The 22,082-nt window shown below is 46.6% G+C and overlaps 1 protein-coding gene across 1 annotated transcript in view; it reads left to right on the forward strand.

Annotated features, from left to right (window-relative positions):
• The first annotated feature begins 584 nt into the window (after window positions 1–584).
• The window catches only part of syngap1b (synaptic Ras GTPase activating protein 1b), a 59,931-nt gene continuing 38,433 nt past the window's right edge, over window positions 585–22,082 (forward strand). Inside the window, exons 1-5 of the mRNA XM_068757430.1 lie at window positions 585–613; window positions 711–786; window positions 2,574–2,616; window positions 2,911–3,236; window positions 11,585–11,690. Of these exons, the coding sequence (XP_068613531.1) occupies window positions 585–613; window positions 711–786; window positions 2,574–2,616; window positions 2,911–3,236; window positions 11,585–11,690 (580 nt within the window). The remainder of the gene's footprint in view (window positions 614–710; window positions 787–2,573; window positions 2,617–2,910; window positions 3,237–11,584; window positions 11,691–22,082) is intronic.

Here is a 22,082-nt window from a genome sequence, read left to right on the forward strand (position 1 = left end):
TAACGAGCTGGAGGGTTTTCCCGCTCGCAGCGTATTGGCATGGCCGAGCTGCTTGTTCAGCGTGACCCGCCTTCTGACCTCACCTTTGACCCCCCCCCCCCCCCCCCCCTTGTGCACAAACACAACTCCGACTCCCCTCATGTCGAAGCGCAGCGCTGCATCTGTTCAGAGTAACGTACGCCACTGGTATATTTTCCAGTTGTCCAATCGGAGGTTTGATGCAGCTGAGGTCACCTTAATGAAACGTTTGCCTCGTGTGTGTGTGTGTGTGTGTGTGTGTGTGTGGCGCTGTCCTGCCTAGAAAGTGAGACGCTTCGGTTCGCCATGCTTGCAGTAGTCCATTATTTGCCCCCGGGCGGCCCGGGGATATTGCACGCTTTATTTTTAGCGCTGTTTTTGGAACTCAGCGATGCGTATAAATCAACATTAGCCCTGTTGGGCTCCAGTTATGCCAACGTTGAAGAAGGCTGAGCAGTCACCCAATTGGCACATGGCAGCCTTCTTTGTAAACTGCTAAGGAAGGCAGAAAAGGGGGGGGGGGGGAGAGCCCACAGAGAGGGCAGGAAGGAGAGAGCGGAACAACGATGGAGAGGCAGAGGGCAGACGGCCGAGAGTGAGTGAAAGACATGAGGTGGAGGAAGACGAGCAGAGAAAAGAGGCTGCCTCAGCAGTTATCCGTATACGAGCACCCCGAACGTTCCGATGGACAGACGGAGGAAGCTGCTCATTGAAATTCCGTCCACTGCGCTTCACAAGCCCTTAATAGGCCGCCTCGGGGGCGGAGAGGTAGGCCTACAGTAGAGTAACGCAGATTGGGCTGCAGATGACTCACACCGCCATCCTCCAGCCGATTTGACTTTGCTCTGCACAGTTTGCATTCACATGTAGGCTCGGGCGCTTTTTGGAGAAAGGCAGAGCGGCGTCTCATCGCTCTGAAGACGCGTGATAATAATAATCAAGGAGTCGCAGTGTGCTTACTCAGCATCCATTTCATCTGCTTCTGCAGTTTGGCCTTAAGTTGACGCACCCAGCCAGGAGTGAGGAGCATCGCCTGTCAGGAAATACATGGAGATGCTAATTGTTTGTTGCTAGCCAGAAGAGTTTAGCAACCTTTAATGCATCATGTAGCCGATGAAGATTAAATTACCAGACAACCTGTACAACAACTTATAGACCATGAGAAAAAGCAACAATAATTTAAATATATAAATATGACAACATTTGATGGTTTGAAGTGTAGAAATGATCTGCCCCACGTTTATAGGAAGGATTCGCACAAGGAAGATCAAGACGCTCCGCCCCGCTTCTCAATGAGATGACCAAACTCGCTCCATGAAAGAATTCATGTTGTGTGTTGTCTTCTTTTCCACGAACCCACTCTGTGTGTCTCTTCCTTCCATTCCCTGAAACGTCCCGATTAATTAGCCGTACTTGTTTTTGGGGCTCATCAAACTTTCAGCAGCTCGATTCATAATTCAAACAGGAACTCGAATGATCAACTGAGATCTGATTTCGCCGCAATTAGGTGGTGCAATAAAACAAGACGTGTTGTGATGCTGCATTGGAGGAGGGGGGGGGGGGGGGAAGTGATTGATTGCGGCTCATTTTTAAGAGGGACGAGTTAGTTTCAATATGCATGTATTTGGACAAATAAACACGGGCTTCTTTTCTTTTTGAGCATGTGTGTGTGTGTGTGTGTGTGTGTGTGTTCCAGCCTGGCAGCACAGCCCTCGGATGTTGTACGTGTGGATTTGGGCCACTGGGGGAATGTAGCTTTGATTCACACACACTGCAGAGGTCTTTCTCAGCTTGTTTGTCGTGTGGTTGTTTTGTCGAAATCACATTCTTCCTTTTATTTTAACGTCACAAAAATAGCAAATATGAAAAAAAAAAAGAAAAGGAAAAGGCCTGTTTTGAATCCAAATACCCCCCCCCCGACTGGACCAGAGCATGCAGAGAATGATGATTTAAACAATTGATTCCTCCTGCTGCCCATGTTTGAAGCCTGTGCGTTGGGCTGAGTGGACGGTTTCTAACGGATCACGGAGGCTTTGAAGAGTCGGGCAGGATAAAGTGTGAGAACCGCCTAATGAGGTTTGCTATTGCGTTTGTTCCTCACAACTACAAAGTGCCCTGTTGCACAATCTGAAGCACCTTAGAGAATCCTGCCGTTGCCTTTTAAAGCTTAGGGCGTGAGGAGCGATACAAGGTCAATATCAGAACTACAGGTGCATCAAGTGAAGGTCATGGATTATACTCTCATTAACAATGTGATGAACGTCCCCAAAGCACATTGTCGAAGTCTCTTGGGATCATTTTATGGGATGTCTGTACAGCCTTCTGTTCCAGCCCCCTGGCCTTAAATCTCCTGTCTGTGGTTCAAAATGCAAATGAGTTCAAGCTAGCCACACCCATTTCTAGAAGTGGGTGTGGCTTTGCGTGCCTGCGTGTGTGTGTGTGTGTGTGTGTAGAGCAAATTCTGAGCGTCTGCGGTATCTCCTGAGAAAGCCGACAATGACATCACAACTGTGCTCAGATCTGAACGGTGCTTCGTCGGAAATATTTTCCGATAGGTGGAGCTAGCAAAAGAGGAAGAGGAGGGCTGCTTTCTCATGGGTGGGGCATCTTGAGGCAGGCCAATGACGAGTGTGTTTATTGGAAATTCTACTTTGCATAATCTAGGATGGCTAAAATGTTAGTTTCAGCAATCATTCGGAATTAAACGCTGCATGAAATTTAGATTGCACTCAAATACATTTGACAGGAACACCTTTCAAGATGATTATTGACTCTGTATTGATTGTTGTAAAGCTCAGATGACAGCATGACCTCCATCCTCCTAGTGATCCTGACTGACCTCTTGCCTCCATCTCTCCCCTGGCTTGTCTCTCCTCCTTTTCTCCTGTCCAGATGCAAGGTGTGCTGTCCCCCCCTCCTACCATCATCATCTCACCCACGCCCACAACTTCCACGCTCCCTCCTATGCTCACGAACGTCCCTCCTACGAACGTCCCTCCTACGACCGTCCCTCCTTCGACCGTCCCATCTACGACCGTCCCTCCTTCGACCGCCCCGCCTACAGCCGCCCCTCGCACGATCGTCCCATCTACAGCCGCCCCTTGCACGATCGCTCCATCTACGACCGCCCCACGCACGATCGTCCTCACCCCGACCGCTGGAACCCCGCTGTTCGTGTGAGCTCTGGAAATCAGCTCTACATGTTGGACCAGGAGGAGGTATTGTACTCCACACGGCAGAAAAATGCACTGACGCTGATACTGATGGTTACGAAACATTTGACAAACACATTTAATCACAATTCTTGATTCCACACTCATATTCCTAACAAATCTGTCATGTCTGTTTTGTGTTGTGTTTTTTTTTTTTGCACTCCACTTAATTCTTTCGGAAGTCAAGTCTCAAATCTCTCAGATTATTGTGACCTGTATTTGGATTATTGATGGTAAAATGGAATTATAACATCCAAAATGTAAATACAAGGTTGGAAATTTCCCAATCTGAGTTTAATATACGTTTTTTCTCTTATATTGAATGAGCCTCTTAATATACTGAATTATAGTCAACTTTATACAGCTGAGCCAGGATTTAGCTACATATACAGAAAATGGGCTCCGCCCACGTGGGTTTAAACCTGACTCCTCCCACAACAGGTAGAGATTACGACACACTCGCTCACATTTAGCACATTAACACCCTGCTACTAGTAAAAGTAATGGTTTATCTCTCTCACATCCATAATATTTCCCTTCCTCTGATATATCTGACATATTTCACAGAAAACGCTTTTTTTCCAGCACCGTTTTTACTGCGTCTTCAACATGGACTTGTTAGAAAACAGACATTGTACTGTTTAAAATGACCCTGCTTTGTTTAGCTATCTTTTAAAAAGGAGGTCAGAGAGAGTTTCCACCCCGCCAGCCTGGATCACTGTCACCTCAGGCTCGCTTCTGAGCTTTAATTTGTTAATTCTGTGGAAAGTTTTGAAAACTTTGGGGAGTAATCCTCCCCACTGTTTAACGAGATCATCGCTGTTGGCCTTTATGCTCCGTGCGCCCGCGTGTAGCTTTGCCTCGGTCAAACAGACACGGACCTGCAGCTCTTTATGCATTCGGGGCGGGCGGAGAGCCGAGGAGACGGAGATAGCGATGAAATCTGGGTACTAATCGTGCATGGAGTGGACGTGCAAAGCTTCCACATCCACTGATCCAACAGCCAGAAGCATCGTAATATATAGAAATTATTATTTGATACTTTTGGCATTCTATTTATGTATTGATTTAAATGTGGGAACTTGAAAATCGACGTCTTTCTGTCTTACGTCCCTGAAGTGCTCGGCGTCCCGCTGCCTGCTTCTGTGTGCTGGTAAACTCTCCTCTTGCTCTGCAGGCCAGGAGAGGGTACTGGTTTGCAACAAAACCGCCTCCACGCCCAAAACTACACAGTTTAAATCTAAGTCTGCTGATTCCTAACTCCGCTAACAACACCGCCATCAGTAGACCGGAGTCACGTAGAATCCAGCAGCTCTGGTCTCACACTGATATAGTTTTAATTTGCTTTAAAGCCACACACTCTGCCCACCCAGATATGTGCTAATACATTAAATCTGATGGTTAATCATTGCAGTCATTTATTTTACTCTATTGTATATGTATATGTGTGTGTGTGTTTGATTTAAGGCCCGTGTTGGCAATTTAAGTAATTAAGAAATGGATCTACGTGGCCAATCAAAGCCGATTAGTGCTGACTTTGCTGTGGCTTGTGTGGCACACCTGCCAATAATATTTCAGCTTGTCATCACTCAGAGGAATGGATCACGCTGTTAGCTTGATAAGAGACCAGCGCTGAGCCCGGTTCGATTAATCCCAGCCCTGATCCTGTGTAATTGTCCTAATAATGCACATCTGGGACCACCGTCGTCCCGGCGACAGCGTGAGGCATTAAATATGTATGCTTGCCAGTCACCCCATGTGGAGCGGGTGTCTCTAATGTTTTTTTGTTTTGTTTTTCATTGTTATTTTCATACACAGACTTGCTTTCACGCAGTCGCTCTTCTATTTATTTTTCTCATTTGTTTTTTTTTAGAGAGCTAAAAACAGAATAGCAATCACGCTGCCGATTCCCAGAACCACACGGTGGATCAGCGGATCTCGCCTTCCGGTTGCGTTTTTCCCATCATATTCCGGCTGTGTGAACTCAGTGTCACCTTTCCAAACCCATTCTCTCTCTCTCTCTCTAATATACAATTATGAAAAGGCCACCACTGCCCTATATAATATATAATTCCAGTCCAGTCCATTTCTACTCCACTTGTCCTTTCTCCTCTCTCTCTCTCTCCCACCTCCTCTCTCTGTCCTTTTATCAATTCCATCTGTTCCATCTCTCCTGCTTCCCTCCCCTCCTTCTGTTGCCGTTTTCGTCGCTATCACACATCCTCCCCGTCTTTCTGCCCCCTCGTTCTCACCATCTCTGTTTTCCGCCCTCAACTCTTTTGCCCCATGTGGGTTTTTTTTCCCCCTCTCTCTTACTCCTCCCTCATTCTGCCTGGGACAACTGGAAAGGAGTCTGGAGTTCTCCCACAGGCCACCTGTGTCTCCCGCTTGCCGCTCTGTTTTGTTTGTTTGTTTGTTTTGCGAATGATGGCCATCAGAAGGCAGAACGCCGGGGCGTCGCTCCAGGGATACTTTACGGTTGAAATGTGTCACTACAGAAGGTCGTGTTCATCGTGCGCCTGTGTAGCGCCTCACTCAGAGGCACTTCATGGGGCTGGATCAGGATTGCATCCTTGTTGCCTTGTCAACAACTCCACCTCATTTTAGTTGCCAAGGATAATGGATGGGCTGTCAGGATGACAGCAACCTGAATATCTTTCCGCTTTGGACTGTTGGTCAGACGACACGAGTGATATGAAGACTCAGCCTTGTGCTTAATGACAATTTTAAATATACTTATGCCAGTCAAAAGGTTTTGCGCTACTTGCAGGGCGCCGACAAGGGGGGCTGGTTATAGACCTCATCGCTAAGTGGACTGCTTGGAGAAAATCTGGACAAATCAATGCAGGCAATGAGGAGAATGCGTAATATTTGAACAGCCGGTGGGATCTGTGTCAACGAGCACCGCTGCGGACTCTTTCTGTCCTGCAGGGGGAGTGAGAGCGCTGGCAGTGATGTCTGCTTGCCGTCCTCCTCCTCTTCTTCATCCTCCTCTCATTTCACTTTAATCTGAGTTGACAGACTTTCATATATGACTGCCACGCACCAGTGCCCCATCCCCTAAGTCATGTGCCCTGCCTGCCACCCCCCCCCCCCCCCCCCCAGTGCACCAGTGTTACGCAAGAAAAGCTGATGGGGTGTACAATCTTTACTCAATCTCTAAGAGCTTCGAAATATTGACTTTAAAACACACAGAGAGTTGAATTTAGTTCTGTACCAATTCTAAATAAATTGCTTGCTGAGGATGCTTTTCCTCTTTCACGTCTCCGTTTGCATTTTGAAAGCCTGCCACGGTGCACGGAGAGGCGGCGTGGATGTTTGCTTGCGACCCCGGAGAACACGTTCAGGTAGCTGTCGCGTGGGAGCTTAAGGATTAATTATGTAATAAATGTAGGTGGGCAGCGACTCGAAAGAAGAGACGCGCGCAACAGGCTGATTGTTTTAGTAAGATGGCTGAGCTGAACCCCTGAGGCAATGTGAACAAGAGGCTCTCTGTATTTAAGTAACTATTACATCCTATTTTGGGGGAAAATAAATAAATAAATCACCGCTCACTCAGAAATAAAACATTTTTCAAAAGGTCATCATGTAGACATCAGGGTTTAAGCGGCTTTTATCTCAGGGCTTGGATTAATTCCCCTCTGCGGATGCTGAACTGTTCGTTTTCTCCGCAATACCTTGGAGGCAACTAAAGGATGAGGAAAACCAGGACTAATTTGTCTCCTGCCAACTTAGCGGCAGCAACTGCCAGATCTGGATGACCTTAAAGGCAATCTTCTGCCATTTATCAGTTTTATGAAGAAGAATTGCGCTGGTCAGGTCTCTCTGTGTGGAATGTGAACCCTCATGGGTGATTTGAACTTTTACTATGCACTTAATGCATGTAATAAACCAACCCAGCTAATGTTTGCGCTCTAGATGTTTATTTGATGGCGTTATTCACTTAGTAAAACAAGTTAAACCTTTCCTAAACTGAATCTTGCCCGCAGCTAACTAGACTTTTGTCTTTGCCGCTTAGACTCTCCAGGGAGGCTGAGACGAAAGGGCAAGCGCTGAGACATAAATATGTATCGCCCCCTTGGAGTTCAGAGAATGGTGGTGGCGGCTGATGAATGGTGCAATCTGTGAAGAATGGGCCCAGCGTGCGCGAGAGGCGTTGATAACAAAACAACTTGAGAAATAAAGTAGAACTTAAAGTGCGCCGAGGTTGAGTCTCCCTCACTAAAATCTTTGCTGCAGCATCACGATACTGAAAGTTACGATTTCATAAATGCAAATAATAGCAGACGCTGAATGAGAGAGAATAAAAGAGACAAAAACGCCAGCCCAAATTGAGCGGGGTGTGTGCCTGTGAGTGTATATATATATATATTTCCAAACACTAGCCAGAACTTGAGGTCAGTAGGAGGAGGAACATCCGCCAGTGAAAGAACATTATTGTTGGTCTGAAGGACAAATGCTGCTTTTGGCTCATCCGACTGCCTCTCAGAATACATGGGAGTGTGTGTGTGTGTGTGTGTGCGTGTGTGTGTGTGTGTGTGCGCGTCCACGCTGTAGTGAAGCTCTCTTCTGTCTTTGTGGAGGTGCATGGCCAAATGTGAGCCACAGTTGGACAGCCAGCTGTGTTTGATTGCTGCCATGTTAAGAAATAGATTGCATATTTCTTCCAGTCTTACACGCACACACACACACACACACACACACACGCCAAATTCATCTGCTTCCTCACAGCTGGGCCTGAGGAAGCAGTAGTGACATATGGACACACCAGCCTGCAGCATCAACCTGCCACGCTGAACAAAAACAACCTCCTCCCATCTCCTCCCTCTTCCTCACCACCATCCCATCTCTCCGTGTCAGGGCAGACTCCCGTCTTGTTCAGACTAGCTTTTCTTTTGTTTCTACTAGTTTGCTAAAATCCTAATCGACGGCTGATCTATTTCTTCTCTGCTCGTTACATGAAAGTCGCCAAGAATGCTTAAAGCCATCAGGAGAACAGTTTGCATTCTAGGATGGATTAAAGATGGCTGCGCCACAGTGCCAAAACATTCCACACGTGGAGTAAAAGAGATATTCCCACTCCAGCGTTCACGCATAGAACTATTTGTGATTTATTTTTGGGTGAAGGGTCACAGCAACGGTGGTCAGTCCCACAAGGACTGAGTTTGAAAACTGTCCTTGTGGGACTGACCACCTGAGATGGATATATATGGTTTTCAAACTCAGTCTTAAAAATGCTAAGTGTTTGTTCTGTCCGGGGAGGGGGGGGGGGGGGGGTAGTGGAATGGATAGTGGGACTGCTTGCTGGCACCACACCAGGCCCGAGTGCCAGCCTGCCTTGTTCACCCGTAACAACCTCGCAGCGGAGATTATGTCACTGTCTCTTCAGCTGACCAATCAATTCCTTCCACACGCAGAGTAAAAATAGCCTCCAGGTGTCCCCCCCCCCCCCCATGCTGGAAGCAGAAGTGGGGTAGAAGGGCGTTCTGGCTCTTTTCCATGAGTCAAGTTGTCAGTGATGAATTATGCTGGGAAAGGTGGCAGAAGTGTGTCGTCGAACGGTCTTGTTCCTGTTCATGTAGGAGTGATTATGGGAAATGACCACATTTAGCAACTTAAACTCGTGTTGGCATCGAGATAGCGTGTCAAGATTTAGACCATTTTAGCTATTTATAGACAGCTCGGGTTATGAAACGCATGTTGACGCTCCCATGCTGAAGGCGTTGATCCATATGTAAAAGACACAAACAAGTATTTTGTAACTCATAACTCATACTCAATGCGGCCCATTTGTCTCCTCTGGATTCCATGGCAACAGCTGGAAACCTGGAGAGAGAGCTTCGCTTGAACCCTCTCTCTGCTATTTCTTCAATAACCACAAAACCATTGAGTGAAATTACCCGGGGGCTGGGCTCGCTACTCCTCCACGCACGCCGCGTTCCTGCTGCACGGAGTGGCGTTCAGTCAGAACGGCTGCAGTCACTTTGCTTGTTATGTATATTTAGAAGCACTATAAGGCAGCTCTGGCTTTATTAACCCGATCAATGAAGTGCTGGGAGAATGTGAGGTTAATTCAGGTTTACTGGTACTCATTAGTCGAGAAGTGTGCTCGGGCCACTCTCCGCCGCTCCTTCCTGCTAAAAGAGGGCAGATAAAACACTGTGTGCTGACGAGAGTTTTAAAAGCAGAAGAGGGAAGTTGGCTTTCTTTCTTTTTTTTTTTTTGCTTCCTGGTCTGATGAGGTCACACTGATTAGTGATTAATGTGATATTCACTACAGTCATGGTGGTATAAATACTGTAAGGATGTATTCATTTGCCTTGATTTTATAGGAAATGTTAGACAATAACTATCCTTCCAAACAGTAACAAATACAACTACTGTGTGAAATAATGACATTAAAGGAAATGAATGCATATAAGAAATAATGATTTTGATTTCTTTTTTAACGATATTTACCTCTATTTTTCTGTGTGGATACACACTTCTCGACTTTGATGCTGAGGACTTGAACGCAGCATGCTACGCCAGCGTTAATGCTATGCTAACATTAATGCTGTTGGAAACATTAGAAGATTGGCCCTTCCCAGCTTAAAGCTCCATTTCAAGGCAATCCATCCAGTAGTACGTGTTTTACAAAGGACCTACAGACTCTGGGATAACAAAACTGATAAACGGCGACACCTTTCATTTGGTAATTGCCTTGACAAAATGCAAACTAAATTAGCCCACACACACTCTGTGCATTCCCACACCGGACTCATAAAGAAGGGATGCTGGTTTGTATATTTTTCATCAAGGAGGTTGTGCAGTAATTTCATTACAGCAAGCAATATGCAGAAAGGAGGAACTGCTTTACTGTGCAGTTTTGTGCGTGAGAATCATCGATTTATGGCGCTCGTCTCTGATTCTGTTGGAAATAGAGACTCGGATTCTCTGCCTTCCCGCTTTGCTGGTCCAACCGGATTATTAAAAGCAGAGATGGGTCTTCATGTGTTTGCGTTTGCATGTCTTTTGCGATACAGCTTTAGCACGTTAGCCAAGAATATTAGCGGCTGGAAGCAGAGCGGCGTCCGCATGAAATCTTAATGTTCCCTCGCTTTGATGGACACACAAACACTCGCCGTGGCATTTCCCCATTCAGAGGAACAGAGCTGCTTTAAAGTGAGCGGCACTCGTGGGACGTATGGCAAGGTGCGACCTTCACCGTTGTTGGCTTCGCCTCAGAACCCCCCTTCCCCCCCCGGCCCCCTCCCCAGGCTACGCCATCCTGCAGTTAGTCCCACCATCTGACACCGGCTCTCTGTGTTCACACCAGCTCTTTCATGTCCCGACGTAGCACTTCTTTCAGAAGCTGGTCTCAACAGGACGCTCTCTCTTGTAGCAGAACACAGACGAAGCCGCGAGCGTCTCCACCTTGATGGCGTCTCAGGAAGGAAGGATACTCAGAGGACAGCGGCTAAAATCTACTCCCGGGGGGGGGGGGATGCCTGCAATCAGCTGCCAGTTTCTTAAATTCCAGGAGCTGAAACAAATGCAGTCTGCGGCGCGGGGCGGCGGCGTGTGTTGTTTTGAAGGTTAACTCATCACGACTTTCTGCAGTGGCTTTTTTATTCCTTTCTGTGTTTCTTGCCGTTCTGGGACCGGGTGCCAACGAAGCAGTAGCTTTGGTGCTCAGTGGAAATTTACAGCTCTGTGCTTTGTGGTATGTGCCGTATTTTCTGAGAGGAGCTGTGATGCTTCAGAAGGACCAGCGCTTCCGATTAGTGTGCAACATCCGTCCATTCATTTTCCCTCAAGTGTCACTTTTATGAATTCAGGGACCGTGGGGCCAACCGTGCCCGAGACGTGAAATATGGTTCTTTTGTCCCCATATATATTCCCCCCCCCCTTTTCTTTTTTCTTTTTATCCACATCAAACACAGTGTATCACACAATCTAACAACCTTGGCACTGGGGGGGGGGGGGGGGACCACCAGCGGCCTAGCAGACATCCGGATTAATGGACGTTTTTGCCAGCTCTTCCTGCTCCCTGCACCACGATAAAACGAGTTTCACTTGAGAGATGATGAATTCATTTGGACAGATTGTTGCTCATCAATGCAGACACAATACTTTAATCAAATCGATTTAGTTGTTCTTGTTTTACGTCTACTTTTCATTTGTTGTCTGTGCGTTTTCAGCTGATTTAATCATTTTCGTCTACTTTTTAAAAAAACAAAACCAAAAACAGGTTCGTAAAGCCGACCCAAAGAAACATTCAGCCGCAGCTATTAGCGGTCAGTCATGGCACACTATGCTAACGCGGGCTAACAGAATGCGCTTTACCTGACCTTGTGCTCTTGTGTCTGCAGGTGCACCCTTTGCTGATGCGCGAGAGGCGCTCCGAGTCTCACAGGAACAAGCTACTGCGGCGGACAGTCAGCGTTCCTGTCGAGGGACGGCAGCATCCCGAGATGGGTGAGCGGAAACCCCCCGAAGCCGTTTCTAAAATGCTCCTTTAGGAGGTTTTAATCCGTTTCAAACGCCTCCTGGACACATTTGTCCGGTCACTGGAGCAACGTTTGAGTGATTTCCTGCCCCCCCCCCCCCTCTTCTTGTTGTCCGGTTTGATTTTCCACAGCATCCTCTTCAGCTTGCTTATAACAGTGATGTATTTGCGTATCAACGACCAGCGGCGTGCATTCTTCGAGCCATTACTCTCTCTGCTAGTAACAATGCTCACCGCGGCGTCCCATCTGATCACAGCTTCAGGAAGCTTATTTCTTTTCCCCGCTTGCAGATTTCGCCCAGCTATTCTTGATGATTTATCAAATTTATCTCGCCCTGAAATGAAATTCGTTGAATGATGTCTCTATAATCACGCCGAGGTTTGAATTCATGTCTCTTTGTTCCTCCCTCAATCTATTTATAGAGGGTTTTATTTCGTCCCGTTCTCTATGCTGTCTTTCTCCTTTCTACTCCCGTGCACTCAAACTCTCTTTGGACTCTGGAGCTGACCTTCCGATGGCTGCCCCTCTCTATTTTTTTTTTCTAGCCTGTCTCTCTGGGTCTCCTACATCTTCCTCCACCTCTCCGTCTTACTCAGCTCTTTCGGGGGGGGGCCTCCCTTGCGACGTCCTCCGTCTATTCGATTCTCGATAGTTGTTGTGCTGAATCATCTGAATTAATATTTCCCTCAGTTCTCCAAAGTGGCTCCCTGACCTTGAAGCGGTCAAAGACTGACACTTCGACTGACACGGCCCCGCCGCGTTTTGACACTTGCTGACGTAGCGATGGCGGCCCTCGTCGCCCGCGCATAAACCTTTTGTAAACGCACGCACGTTCGTTGGCTTGGCTCTGCCGCAGGCCGTCATGCACCGACACCGACTCAGGCAAAGAGCGGATCGTTATCGGATCAACGGAGACGAAGGTCGTCACGAGGCCTCCGCGATCCGTATCGTCTAATCCAGGGGGTTTTCCTGACACGGATCGGTTTCATGCTGGTCAATTTTCCCGCGGACCGGCGGCTAATTAAATTAAAACAAAGAGGAATGTAAATGTAACAATTGTGCAGAGCGGACTTGGTGCACGAGTCACCTGTTGATAAACCCCGTGTCTTAAGTCTGACTGCTGGTTTGCCTGGTTTGTCTGTTCTTGGAGGTCGTCGGCTCCTCTTCTTCCTCCTCACTTTGCCTTTTGCCCTTTGGCAAAGAAGCTCTTGAAAGATGTTTGTTCTTTACTAATGTTCTCGAGTTTACAGTAAATTATATCGCCGTCTGACCACGTGTCTGTGACGGCGGCGATAAGTCAGGCGTGATTCATTATTCAGAGGTAAAAGCTTGCATGTCATTTATTTATTTATTTACAAGATATCGATGAATGGAGGTGTGTAAGAACAGCCGCAGCCGGATGCATGACCCTTCAGAAGGAAGGATGCCAGGCTTTAGAGTCGATTGACGCTTCTCGCCGCCGCGACACATCGAGCCACGGAGACCGTTTTTCTTCTTCATTCACTTCCGTGTACATTCGATGTTACAGAAAGATTATTTTTTTTAAATTGAGGAGGTGATTAAGGTTTAATGAAGACATTAATTTCTGCTGCGTAATTACGGTGCAACGTAAGCGTTTCATGAAAATATGAGGCTTAATTAACAATGCGCGATTGTGACAGGGGGAAATAACTTTGCACGCACGCACGCACACACACGCACGCACACACACACAAACCTTCCTAATGAGTTTGGTTTATGTTTGGCTGCAAACCTCTAGCAGTTTGCCGTGCTATTAAAAGACCACATTGATCCCTACTCTGCGTGATTATGATGCTTCTGAAGTAATTGATGATGCTCCAAATGATAAATTCAGTTTATTTTATTGTAAAATGAACAGAATGCAAGCGATCCCAGACGCCACCAGGGTTATCATCCATCTGATGATGCTGTACGCTCCTTTAATCCGTGCCTCAGTGGTTTAGGCACGACGGACTTCCCTCCATACCTCAGCATACATCCTGCATGTTGCTGTGAAACAGTCACGTTCTCCCTCTGCCTCCTTCATTAACCTCCCCAGGATGCGATAATCCCCATTAATGAATTTGGCCTTTAATGTTTTGTGTTCAAAGTGTAAATTGACTTTATCTAAGTCTACTCTGTTATTGAGAGGATCCTTATTAGCTGAACGACTTCACCGCAGGGACAGGGGTGGCGGGAAGAAAGCGGCGTTCCAAAGCAGATTCAACGTTAACTTCAGCCCAGCGGTTTTCCACCAGCAGCAGGTTAAAAACACAGGAACGTCCCCTCCGCTCGTCTTTCGTAGATCACGCGTGTTCCTTTATGCATGTTTGTTTAACAGAGTATTTCATGGCTGGTGATGGGATTCGGGATTCTGGATGTACTACCAGCGTGTTTCCTGTGCTGTCTCGCTACGCCGCCTTCATCCCGCCAACTCCCCGACAACGGGATAAGACGAGCTGACTGGATAGATTAAAGACAGGAAAAGACGAACCACCTCAGAAAACAAGCCGCTCGACTTAAAGCGTTGTTGGTGTTGACACACACACACACACACACACCCACACACACACACACACACCGAGTCATCCGCTCTGTCATGTCAGGAAGAGGGGAAAACAAAAGGAGGATTTCTCCGCTGCGTTTTAGTTTCCATGTTTTAAACACAAGCGAAAATGCAAAGTCGATATTTAACAAGTGAAAAGGTGCCGCCTGCACAAGATTATACAGTAACCTCAGTATTTACACGTGATTTACTGTCAAGATACTTCCAGGCCGCTTCAAATCCCTTTAATGTAAGTTTTTATTTATTTATTTATGAGAATCTTTTAGCTTGAAAAGATGACTTGGTGACTTTGTGTTTCTTTGTCAGATGGATTTTCAACATAACATAAACATTCTGCAACTTTTTTGCACAATTTCCAACAACCAATGTTGAATTCAAACTTTGTGGAGGGCGGGCCACGCGTTTGCTGAACTTAATTACAGATTCATAATGTAAAGGTGGGATGCACGACTTCGCCGCTTCCATCCCACAGCCGCTTGTTTTGCCAAAATAGACGTAAAAGCTAATATAAATGCAATTTATGTATTTATTTTAAAGACTTCACTGAAAGAAGAAACTACAAAGTGGGAACCTGTGATGTTTTCGACTATCACACCTAATGCACGCCTGTATTTTGCAGTGCCTGCGTATGCAGGGAAGAAACGTGCCCCTCGTCTTCACATGTCTTAGTTTCCTCTTATATTAGCCTAAAATTGGAAAATGACAACAGAATGAAAGCAGCGAACGATCAAAGCGGGCATGAAATTTAAAATGCGACTGATCTGCTTTCCCCGGCTGTCGGGACGCGAACGCCATGCTGCTAATTTTACCTGACAGAAGTCGTGAAGCCTCCCCCTGGGCGTTCTAAATATTTCCTGTCATATGATTGCACGAAGGAGCCGACGTACACCCACCGAAGAATCAAGCGTGCATGTTGACCTTTAAATCTGTGACTCTAAATGTGCGGTAAAAATCACCCAACCTGCAGCTTGTACAATCCCTGTCTTGTTCTAGCAGTGCTAAAAAGTCGAACTCCCCTCCTGTTAGGAGGAAACTGAAGTTCTGACATATTTCACTCATTATGTCCAAGTAGGCAAAAACAAGCTGCTTTAAATCAGCTTTTTGATGGATTTGAACGGTAACTTAGCCTGTTTCCACGTGGCAGAGAACAGCTACATTTGTTTAGAGGCTTGTGACAGGAGAAGAGACGTCGAGGAGCTGACAGTTCATAAACCCTGAAGTTTACCCTGAAATCTGCCCTTAGAGACGCTGGAGCTTGTGTTGGCAGAGATTTGCTGACGCACCAGCCTGTCTTGCCTTTGGAACCGTGAATGAATGCAAATGGCTTGCTCCGCTCTCCTGCTCGACTTTTGATGGACGTCGTCACGGAGGCCTCCCCAAAAAGCAAGAACGGCCTCTTAATGAGGCCGGCTCCGATCGATAGGCTGAGGAGCAATCCTGCATTTTTCAAAACTCTTTGATACGTACTGAATACTTTACCGACCTTCATTTTTTTTTGTGTGCGCAAACGATGGCTTACAGGCTGCCTCTGGAGATGATAAAGAGTTCCCTTTTGGAGACGTTTGAATTGACCCTCCAAAATAGAAGTGATTAATCCGGCTTAGACCAGATATAAAATGATCGGGAGCTTTTAGTTGCAGTTTAAACTCACGTGTGGATGATCGACTCATGTCGGCAACAATATCTTTCCCTGAAAAAAATGCCACCAAACGTACATATATTCTGGATCCCCAGAGGATGAACCCTGCAAACTATTTTGATCCCCCGAAACTTAACCTCCATCATTACCACGAGGCTGAAATGTGCACTTTTCACGCGTTTGCTCACAGTTGGCATTTTAAGACGATCTGGCAGGGCGGACCATGCGTGAAGACTTTTATGCAAAATGATATGGAAATGGGAAGATTACATAACATGAAATGTCTTTCAGAGCGATATACCCCGTGGGCTGGTGAGATATAACCGGCAGCTTTATTATCATACCTTAACCACATGCATAAAGTGGAAGAACGGCGCGAGAAGGCAAAGCCAGCCCGGCCTCGGTTTGAGTGACAGTCGGCCACCGGCTCGGCGCCGCTACAGCGCTGCAGTTCTTACACAGCATTCAGGTGTAGCAGTCGGCTTACACACTCACACTCACACACACACACTCCTCTCCGGTCCTTGGGAATCGCTTCCACCTGCCACGCGATGACGAGCGGATTTAAACCCCGATGAAAGGTTCACGCCATTTCTTTTCAAGGTGTTTCAAACTAGCGATATCAGACCCATCAACTTCTTCTCCCCCCACCCTCAAGTGTTTTGTACGTTTAAGCTGCATCCGCCATCGAGGCATCCGCATGCGTATCATATACGGCATCTGCATTTACCCGATTTCTATTAAAGTCCAGGAAGCTGAACATTCACGCTTATAGTGCTGAGAGATGCTCACAGCGAGATTGCAGCATAAATGGTGCTTTTATACGGTTTCACTTTATCGGCTCGCCTTATAAATAAAATAAAATAAAAACAGGTGAGCAGAAAAAGCAATAAAGGCAGTTCTGCAAAGTAATGTGATGGAGAAAGAGAAGAAAGGATGAGACTTCCCTCACCGAGTGAAACTTTAAACTGTCCGCTCGTAATGAATAATGTGGCTGCGTTGTGCCGACGCACACGTCAACACACGCCGCACTGCAGACCCGCGCTGGCGCTTGACACATTCCACTGAGCACTGCAGAACGCTTCATATTATTCTTTTTTTTTTTTCCTACTGTTCTGTGTCCTCGCTGTAAATCGCTTCTGTGGCGTTCGGCCATGTTTTCTGGCAGCAGCTGGCGCCACAACACGTGTAAATACAAATGCGAACAGAAACCCAGGCACATCAAAAAGAGAATAGGGTACAAATATTGAAGTTCACGTTCTAGTGCGGCGCCTCAAGCAGGCCTTGATTTAAAAGCTTCAATGAGCCTGGAGCTGAAGATGCTTTTCTACGTAGCTTTTTTGGGGGGGGATATAAAATCTATTGTAATATGCTAAGTAATCGCAGTTTGACTTATTTTACACAAGTCTTCTTGATCTCTTGCAGATGGGTCTCATGGGTGACAATATTTTAAACAATCATGAAAACGAGACCGTCCCTTTACAATACAATCACAACTGAGGGCGACTTCCCCAAACATTCATTGTCCCTTTTGAAGTCACGGATATCGATCCTGCTAAGAAATACTTTTGATTTATTGTCACGACATTTTAAGAGTGATGTGACGCCAGGCTGTTTGTTTCTTTGCTGTGTCCTCCAGCCACACGTAAGCGCTCATCCGTTCCTGGCGCAGACCACTAGAGGTCAGCAAAAACAAGATTAGAACTGAAAGTAGCTCTTCATCCTGTTTCGTTTCATTTCAAGCGCCATTTATTTGTTGCTGAACAGCACAGGGTTGCGTGACGAAGCACAAGCTGCCTCCGTAATGATCCCACCGTGTTGCAGGTCCGTAGCCTGCCCGATCATCGGAAGGTTCACGTCTCTCGCTGTGCCACTTCATTCTGGACACGCTGTCACGTGTTCGCTTTATATTTCCAATTACGTACTTCACACCCCCAGAAAGAGAGGAGGTGATACCTGCACATATGCTACGTCAAACCCCATCGATGTGCGTGCCAACGTTCCCTCAGGTGACACTAAGGAGCTGCGGCACATCGGCATATATACCTTTTGGAATGAAATCGCTCCATGCAGCTGTTCGACACTCCTCCAGCACTCAAAGCAGCTGGAATCAGAGACGAGTCCGCGTCACCTCCGGACAAGGCAGCCGCCATTTTCTCCCTGTGAATATCCTCTTTATTCCTCTTCTTTTAGTTTGAGTTCCTCCTCTGCATATATAACGCGACGAGCGCTCGTTAGCTCATTACAGCAGAGGTAAGTGCATCGCATGAAACTTATGTGAATCGGTTTGAATGCGTCGATAACCCGGAGCCTCTCGACGGGAACGGCACGTCACCGTCCGCACACCGAAAGCATTTACCGACGTACAGAAACGGCCATCACTTTGTCTGGATTATCAATAATCTCTCTGAATTTCACTCCTCAAAAGCACTCACGAGCTCTCAAAAATAAAAGTGTGCACAGAAATGACCCATTAGGGCCCATGTTTACTAAGCCTGCTGCACATTTCCATCAGAGGCCTAAAATGTGGGGTTTTTTGTGTTTTCTTTTTTTAAACTAACAGGTATTTACAAGAATTTAAATTAGCAGAGCCACAGTTTCCCTGATTTATTGATCGAGCGAATCTCGATAAGATTTGCTGCCAAGCTTTTCCGATCAGAAAAGGCCCTTTAATGACACGGAAATCAAATAAGAATCCTATTAGAGCCCTGATTAATGAGGCGGCTGAGAACCATTAAAGCAACAGCGACTGAGGAATTTAACACAATACATGTGGTCCTCACTTAACGAGATACGTTCCGAAGACCCCCTCCCCAAAAAGATTTAACACCACGATGCGCTGGCGGTTCTTCAGGTTTATATCCCGCCTCTCGCCCATAGAAAAGCTGGGATAGGCTCCAGCAAGTGGAAGAAAATCGATCCACACACACTTTACATTTACATCGGAGAGAATTTTCAGACTGGTTTTTAAATTCTGAACTGGTTTCAAATTAAAAGAAATCGTCAAGTTTCCACTAACTTCTTGATGTTTCAAGCAGACGCAGCGGCTGGTTAATAAGGAAATGTCTTCTTCTTTGCAGTAATATTGAAATGACATTCTTGGTCTGTCCTTAACGGAGGGATTGGAAAACAAATTTCCAGCCTCGCTGACAAGGTTAGAGTGACCGATGCGAATTTATGTCTGGTCCTGACTCTCACACTGGCTTTACAATGAGGCACATTACAAACTGTTGGAGTCTCTAATCAGTTGCATCACAAATCGTGCCCCACGGTGGAAGTCAATCTGAAAGTGATTATTTATGAATGAAAAAAGCGAGAGAGGGAAATTAAGGTCTGTGTCGTACATTAGCTCAGCTCGAAGCTCCGATGTCGCTCGCGGGCGAATTCACTTCTCAAATGAATTATTCCGTGTCAAAACAGATGTTTGCAGCCTGCAGAGACGGAGCTGAACAGCTGGACCCAGCAACAGAAAGTTAACTTCTTTCATCTCCTGATGATTAGCCCATGTTAGACTCTGCAGACATGGAGAGAGCTTGTGCTGTAGCGCCCATATGTTCCTCTCATAAAGGGCTGTAACGTGGTTTAGCAGCAGTTGCATCTATTTCAATTCACTTTCTTCAGGTGCCACCACTGAACTCCAGACAGCTGGATCCGTCAGCGAATCAAACTATTCCAAAGCAGGGGGGATGCATCTCGACGGCCGCGGGGGGGTCGTCGGTGTGCGTGAAAGGGTTTCTTTAGGTTTGCTAACAGGCAAAGTCGCATGTGCGTGCAAAGTCAAACTCGCGCTGAGCTAGCCGAGGAAGACGGGTGTGTTTTGAATTCATCCCCGTTCCGTCTTCGCTCAAAGCATATGAAAACTAAAGTCTGGTTATTCTTAGTTGGGTTTAAAAATACATTCATCACATCACAAAGAATTCATCTGCGAGGAAGCGTCCGTGTGACGCCGGCAGTCTGGATGGAATCTGCAGCCCTTTACAGATCCTGCATTAATCCAGATGCGTCTTACTGAGAGATGTCTCCCAGCCCCCCCATCATCATCTTGAACCTAGTGGAGGGTGATATTGGTCTGCACCTTTCTCCCACGTACTCCGACCCCCCGTGTGTGGTAGCATTTGGCTTTTCTAGTTCGTACTCAGCAGCCTTTTAATTGAATATCTTCACACGGCGATGCGATGCAGCTCACAAAATTAACCGAGAGAGAGAGAGAGAGAGAGAGAGAGAGAGAGGGTCACAACAGTGAGGCAGAAAGTGGGGCCGGGAGACAGAGGAGGCTGGCGTTGTCAGCCAACACCGATGTCTTGCTGTCACTTCAAGGCTCGGCTGTTCTACGCTGGTGCACACAGCCTTCTTCAACCTGGACTAAGACGCCTGTGTGCATGTGTGTGTGTGTGTGCGCGCGTGTGTGTCATCCATACGTAGCTCCCCGATCAATCATAGTGCAGATGTCCATCACTTCGTTCAAGGATGCCCGTCTCTCCGTCGTCGTACTTCGTAATCACCGACTCACATTCTTCCACATCCCGTCACAGCGGTAGCTGGTGGGCGAGGCTCTGTTGATTCACAAATTTTGCAATAGCGAAAAACAAAGAGCTGCAGAGACGTGATTATGTGGGACGCCGGTGTGCCATTTTGCAGGTGGCAGTTAAATTATTACGAATATGAGCTTCTTAGGGGGGAAATTGTTCACTTTGACCGTGGAAAATATGCTAAATAGCAAAGAAACAGTGATTATTGTGACTATTTCTAATATCGTAGCCTCTTAGGTCCACAAATATATTACCTGTCTGACCACATCTCATGCCCCGGCTTCCTTCCTCTCCCTCGCTTCCTTTCCGGATGTCAGAAGTCGTCTGACTGGCGTTCTTAATTCACCGTTCAAGCTGTTTTGCGATGTTTCAGTCTGATCAGCTCGCTTAGATCTCAGCCTGATGGAAGGCGACTTTCTCTTCTGATCTGACAAAGGTTCAAAAAGAAATGATATCCCATCATATCCCCTCCCATGGCTTCCTCTCCGTCTGCTTGGCATGCGGCCCAACCGGGTGGCGGCGTGCACATGTCTACTTCTGTCCTCCTTGTTCAGTCATCCATCATGCTGTCACAAAATACAACACTTTCTCTATGGAACTCTATGGAACTCTATGGAACCCCCCCCCCCCCATCCCATCCTTCCATTTCCTCCTTACAGCTCGTCGGGGGTCTGACTGTCACAGCATGTTTCCTCTTACAGCTCCTCTCGTTTCTTCCTCTGCTGTCAGCTGGAAGCCGCTGTCCAAAACGGCGAGCTGCCGTCAGCTCTGCGGCGTTTTCGCTGAAGTCGGAGCTTGTGGCATTTGGGTTAGGGTTTCATTACCCTTAGACATAACCAGACTGGGTGTTTCCCATCCCGATGCATTGATTCTTCGTGATGTGAAGACGATGCTGATTGTAGCTATATTTACAGGACCTCCTTTAAAGTTACATCAATATTAACATCTAACTCTCTGCAAGAAATTCCCATAACAAGTTTTCCCAGAACGTTTACACATACCTTTGACTCTCTTATATATACCAGATATTTTCTTTTATTGTTACTCATCAGCCATCCTGGTGATTCATGCCTGTCTCATCCTGAAATGTGCTCTATCTGATAGTCACCTCACATTGTCTGCAACTTTTGCTTGGATGCCTGATGATCTTTTTTTTATTATTATTATTAGTTTGTCATGCTGTGCGTTGCTAAAGAACGGTACGTGCTTGTCGTGCATCATTGGCTGCTGTTCTGGAAGCCTCTGCAGCAGCACAACACAATGACAACGTCCTTATAGATCAGGCTGACTGACTTGCTTACATATGGATTACAGGCGGAGGAAGTTGTGCGTGTATACCGGTGCTATGTAAGCATCCAAATCAAATGTTGGCTTTAAGCACACTACGCTAAAGGAGTATGTGAGAGAAGGCAGCGAAAACTCGTGTGAGAATGCAGTGCAAGAAGACGAAGAGGAGAGAGGAAGACTGAAGAACAGGCGGAGGAGAGGGAAAGATTACTACCATGGTGCACCAGGCTTAGCTTCACATCCTTAATGGTAACCATGGAAATAATTATAGAGCAGACAGACATGCTGTTTTAGAGAGGGAGAGTGAGAGAAAGAGGGAGGCAGAGGATAAAACACAAT

The sequence above is a fragment of the Brachionichthys hirsutus genome, chromosome 3 (assembly GCF_040956055.1).
Source record: "Brachionichthys hirsutus isolate HB-005 chromosome 3, CSIRO-AGI_Bhir_v1, whole genome shotgun sequence".
Taxonomy (NCBI): Eukaryota; Metazoa; Chordata; class Actinopteri; order Lophiiformes; family Brachionichthyidae; genus Brachionichthys; species Brachionichthys hirsutus.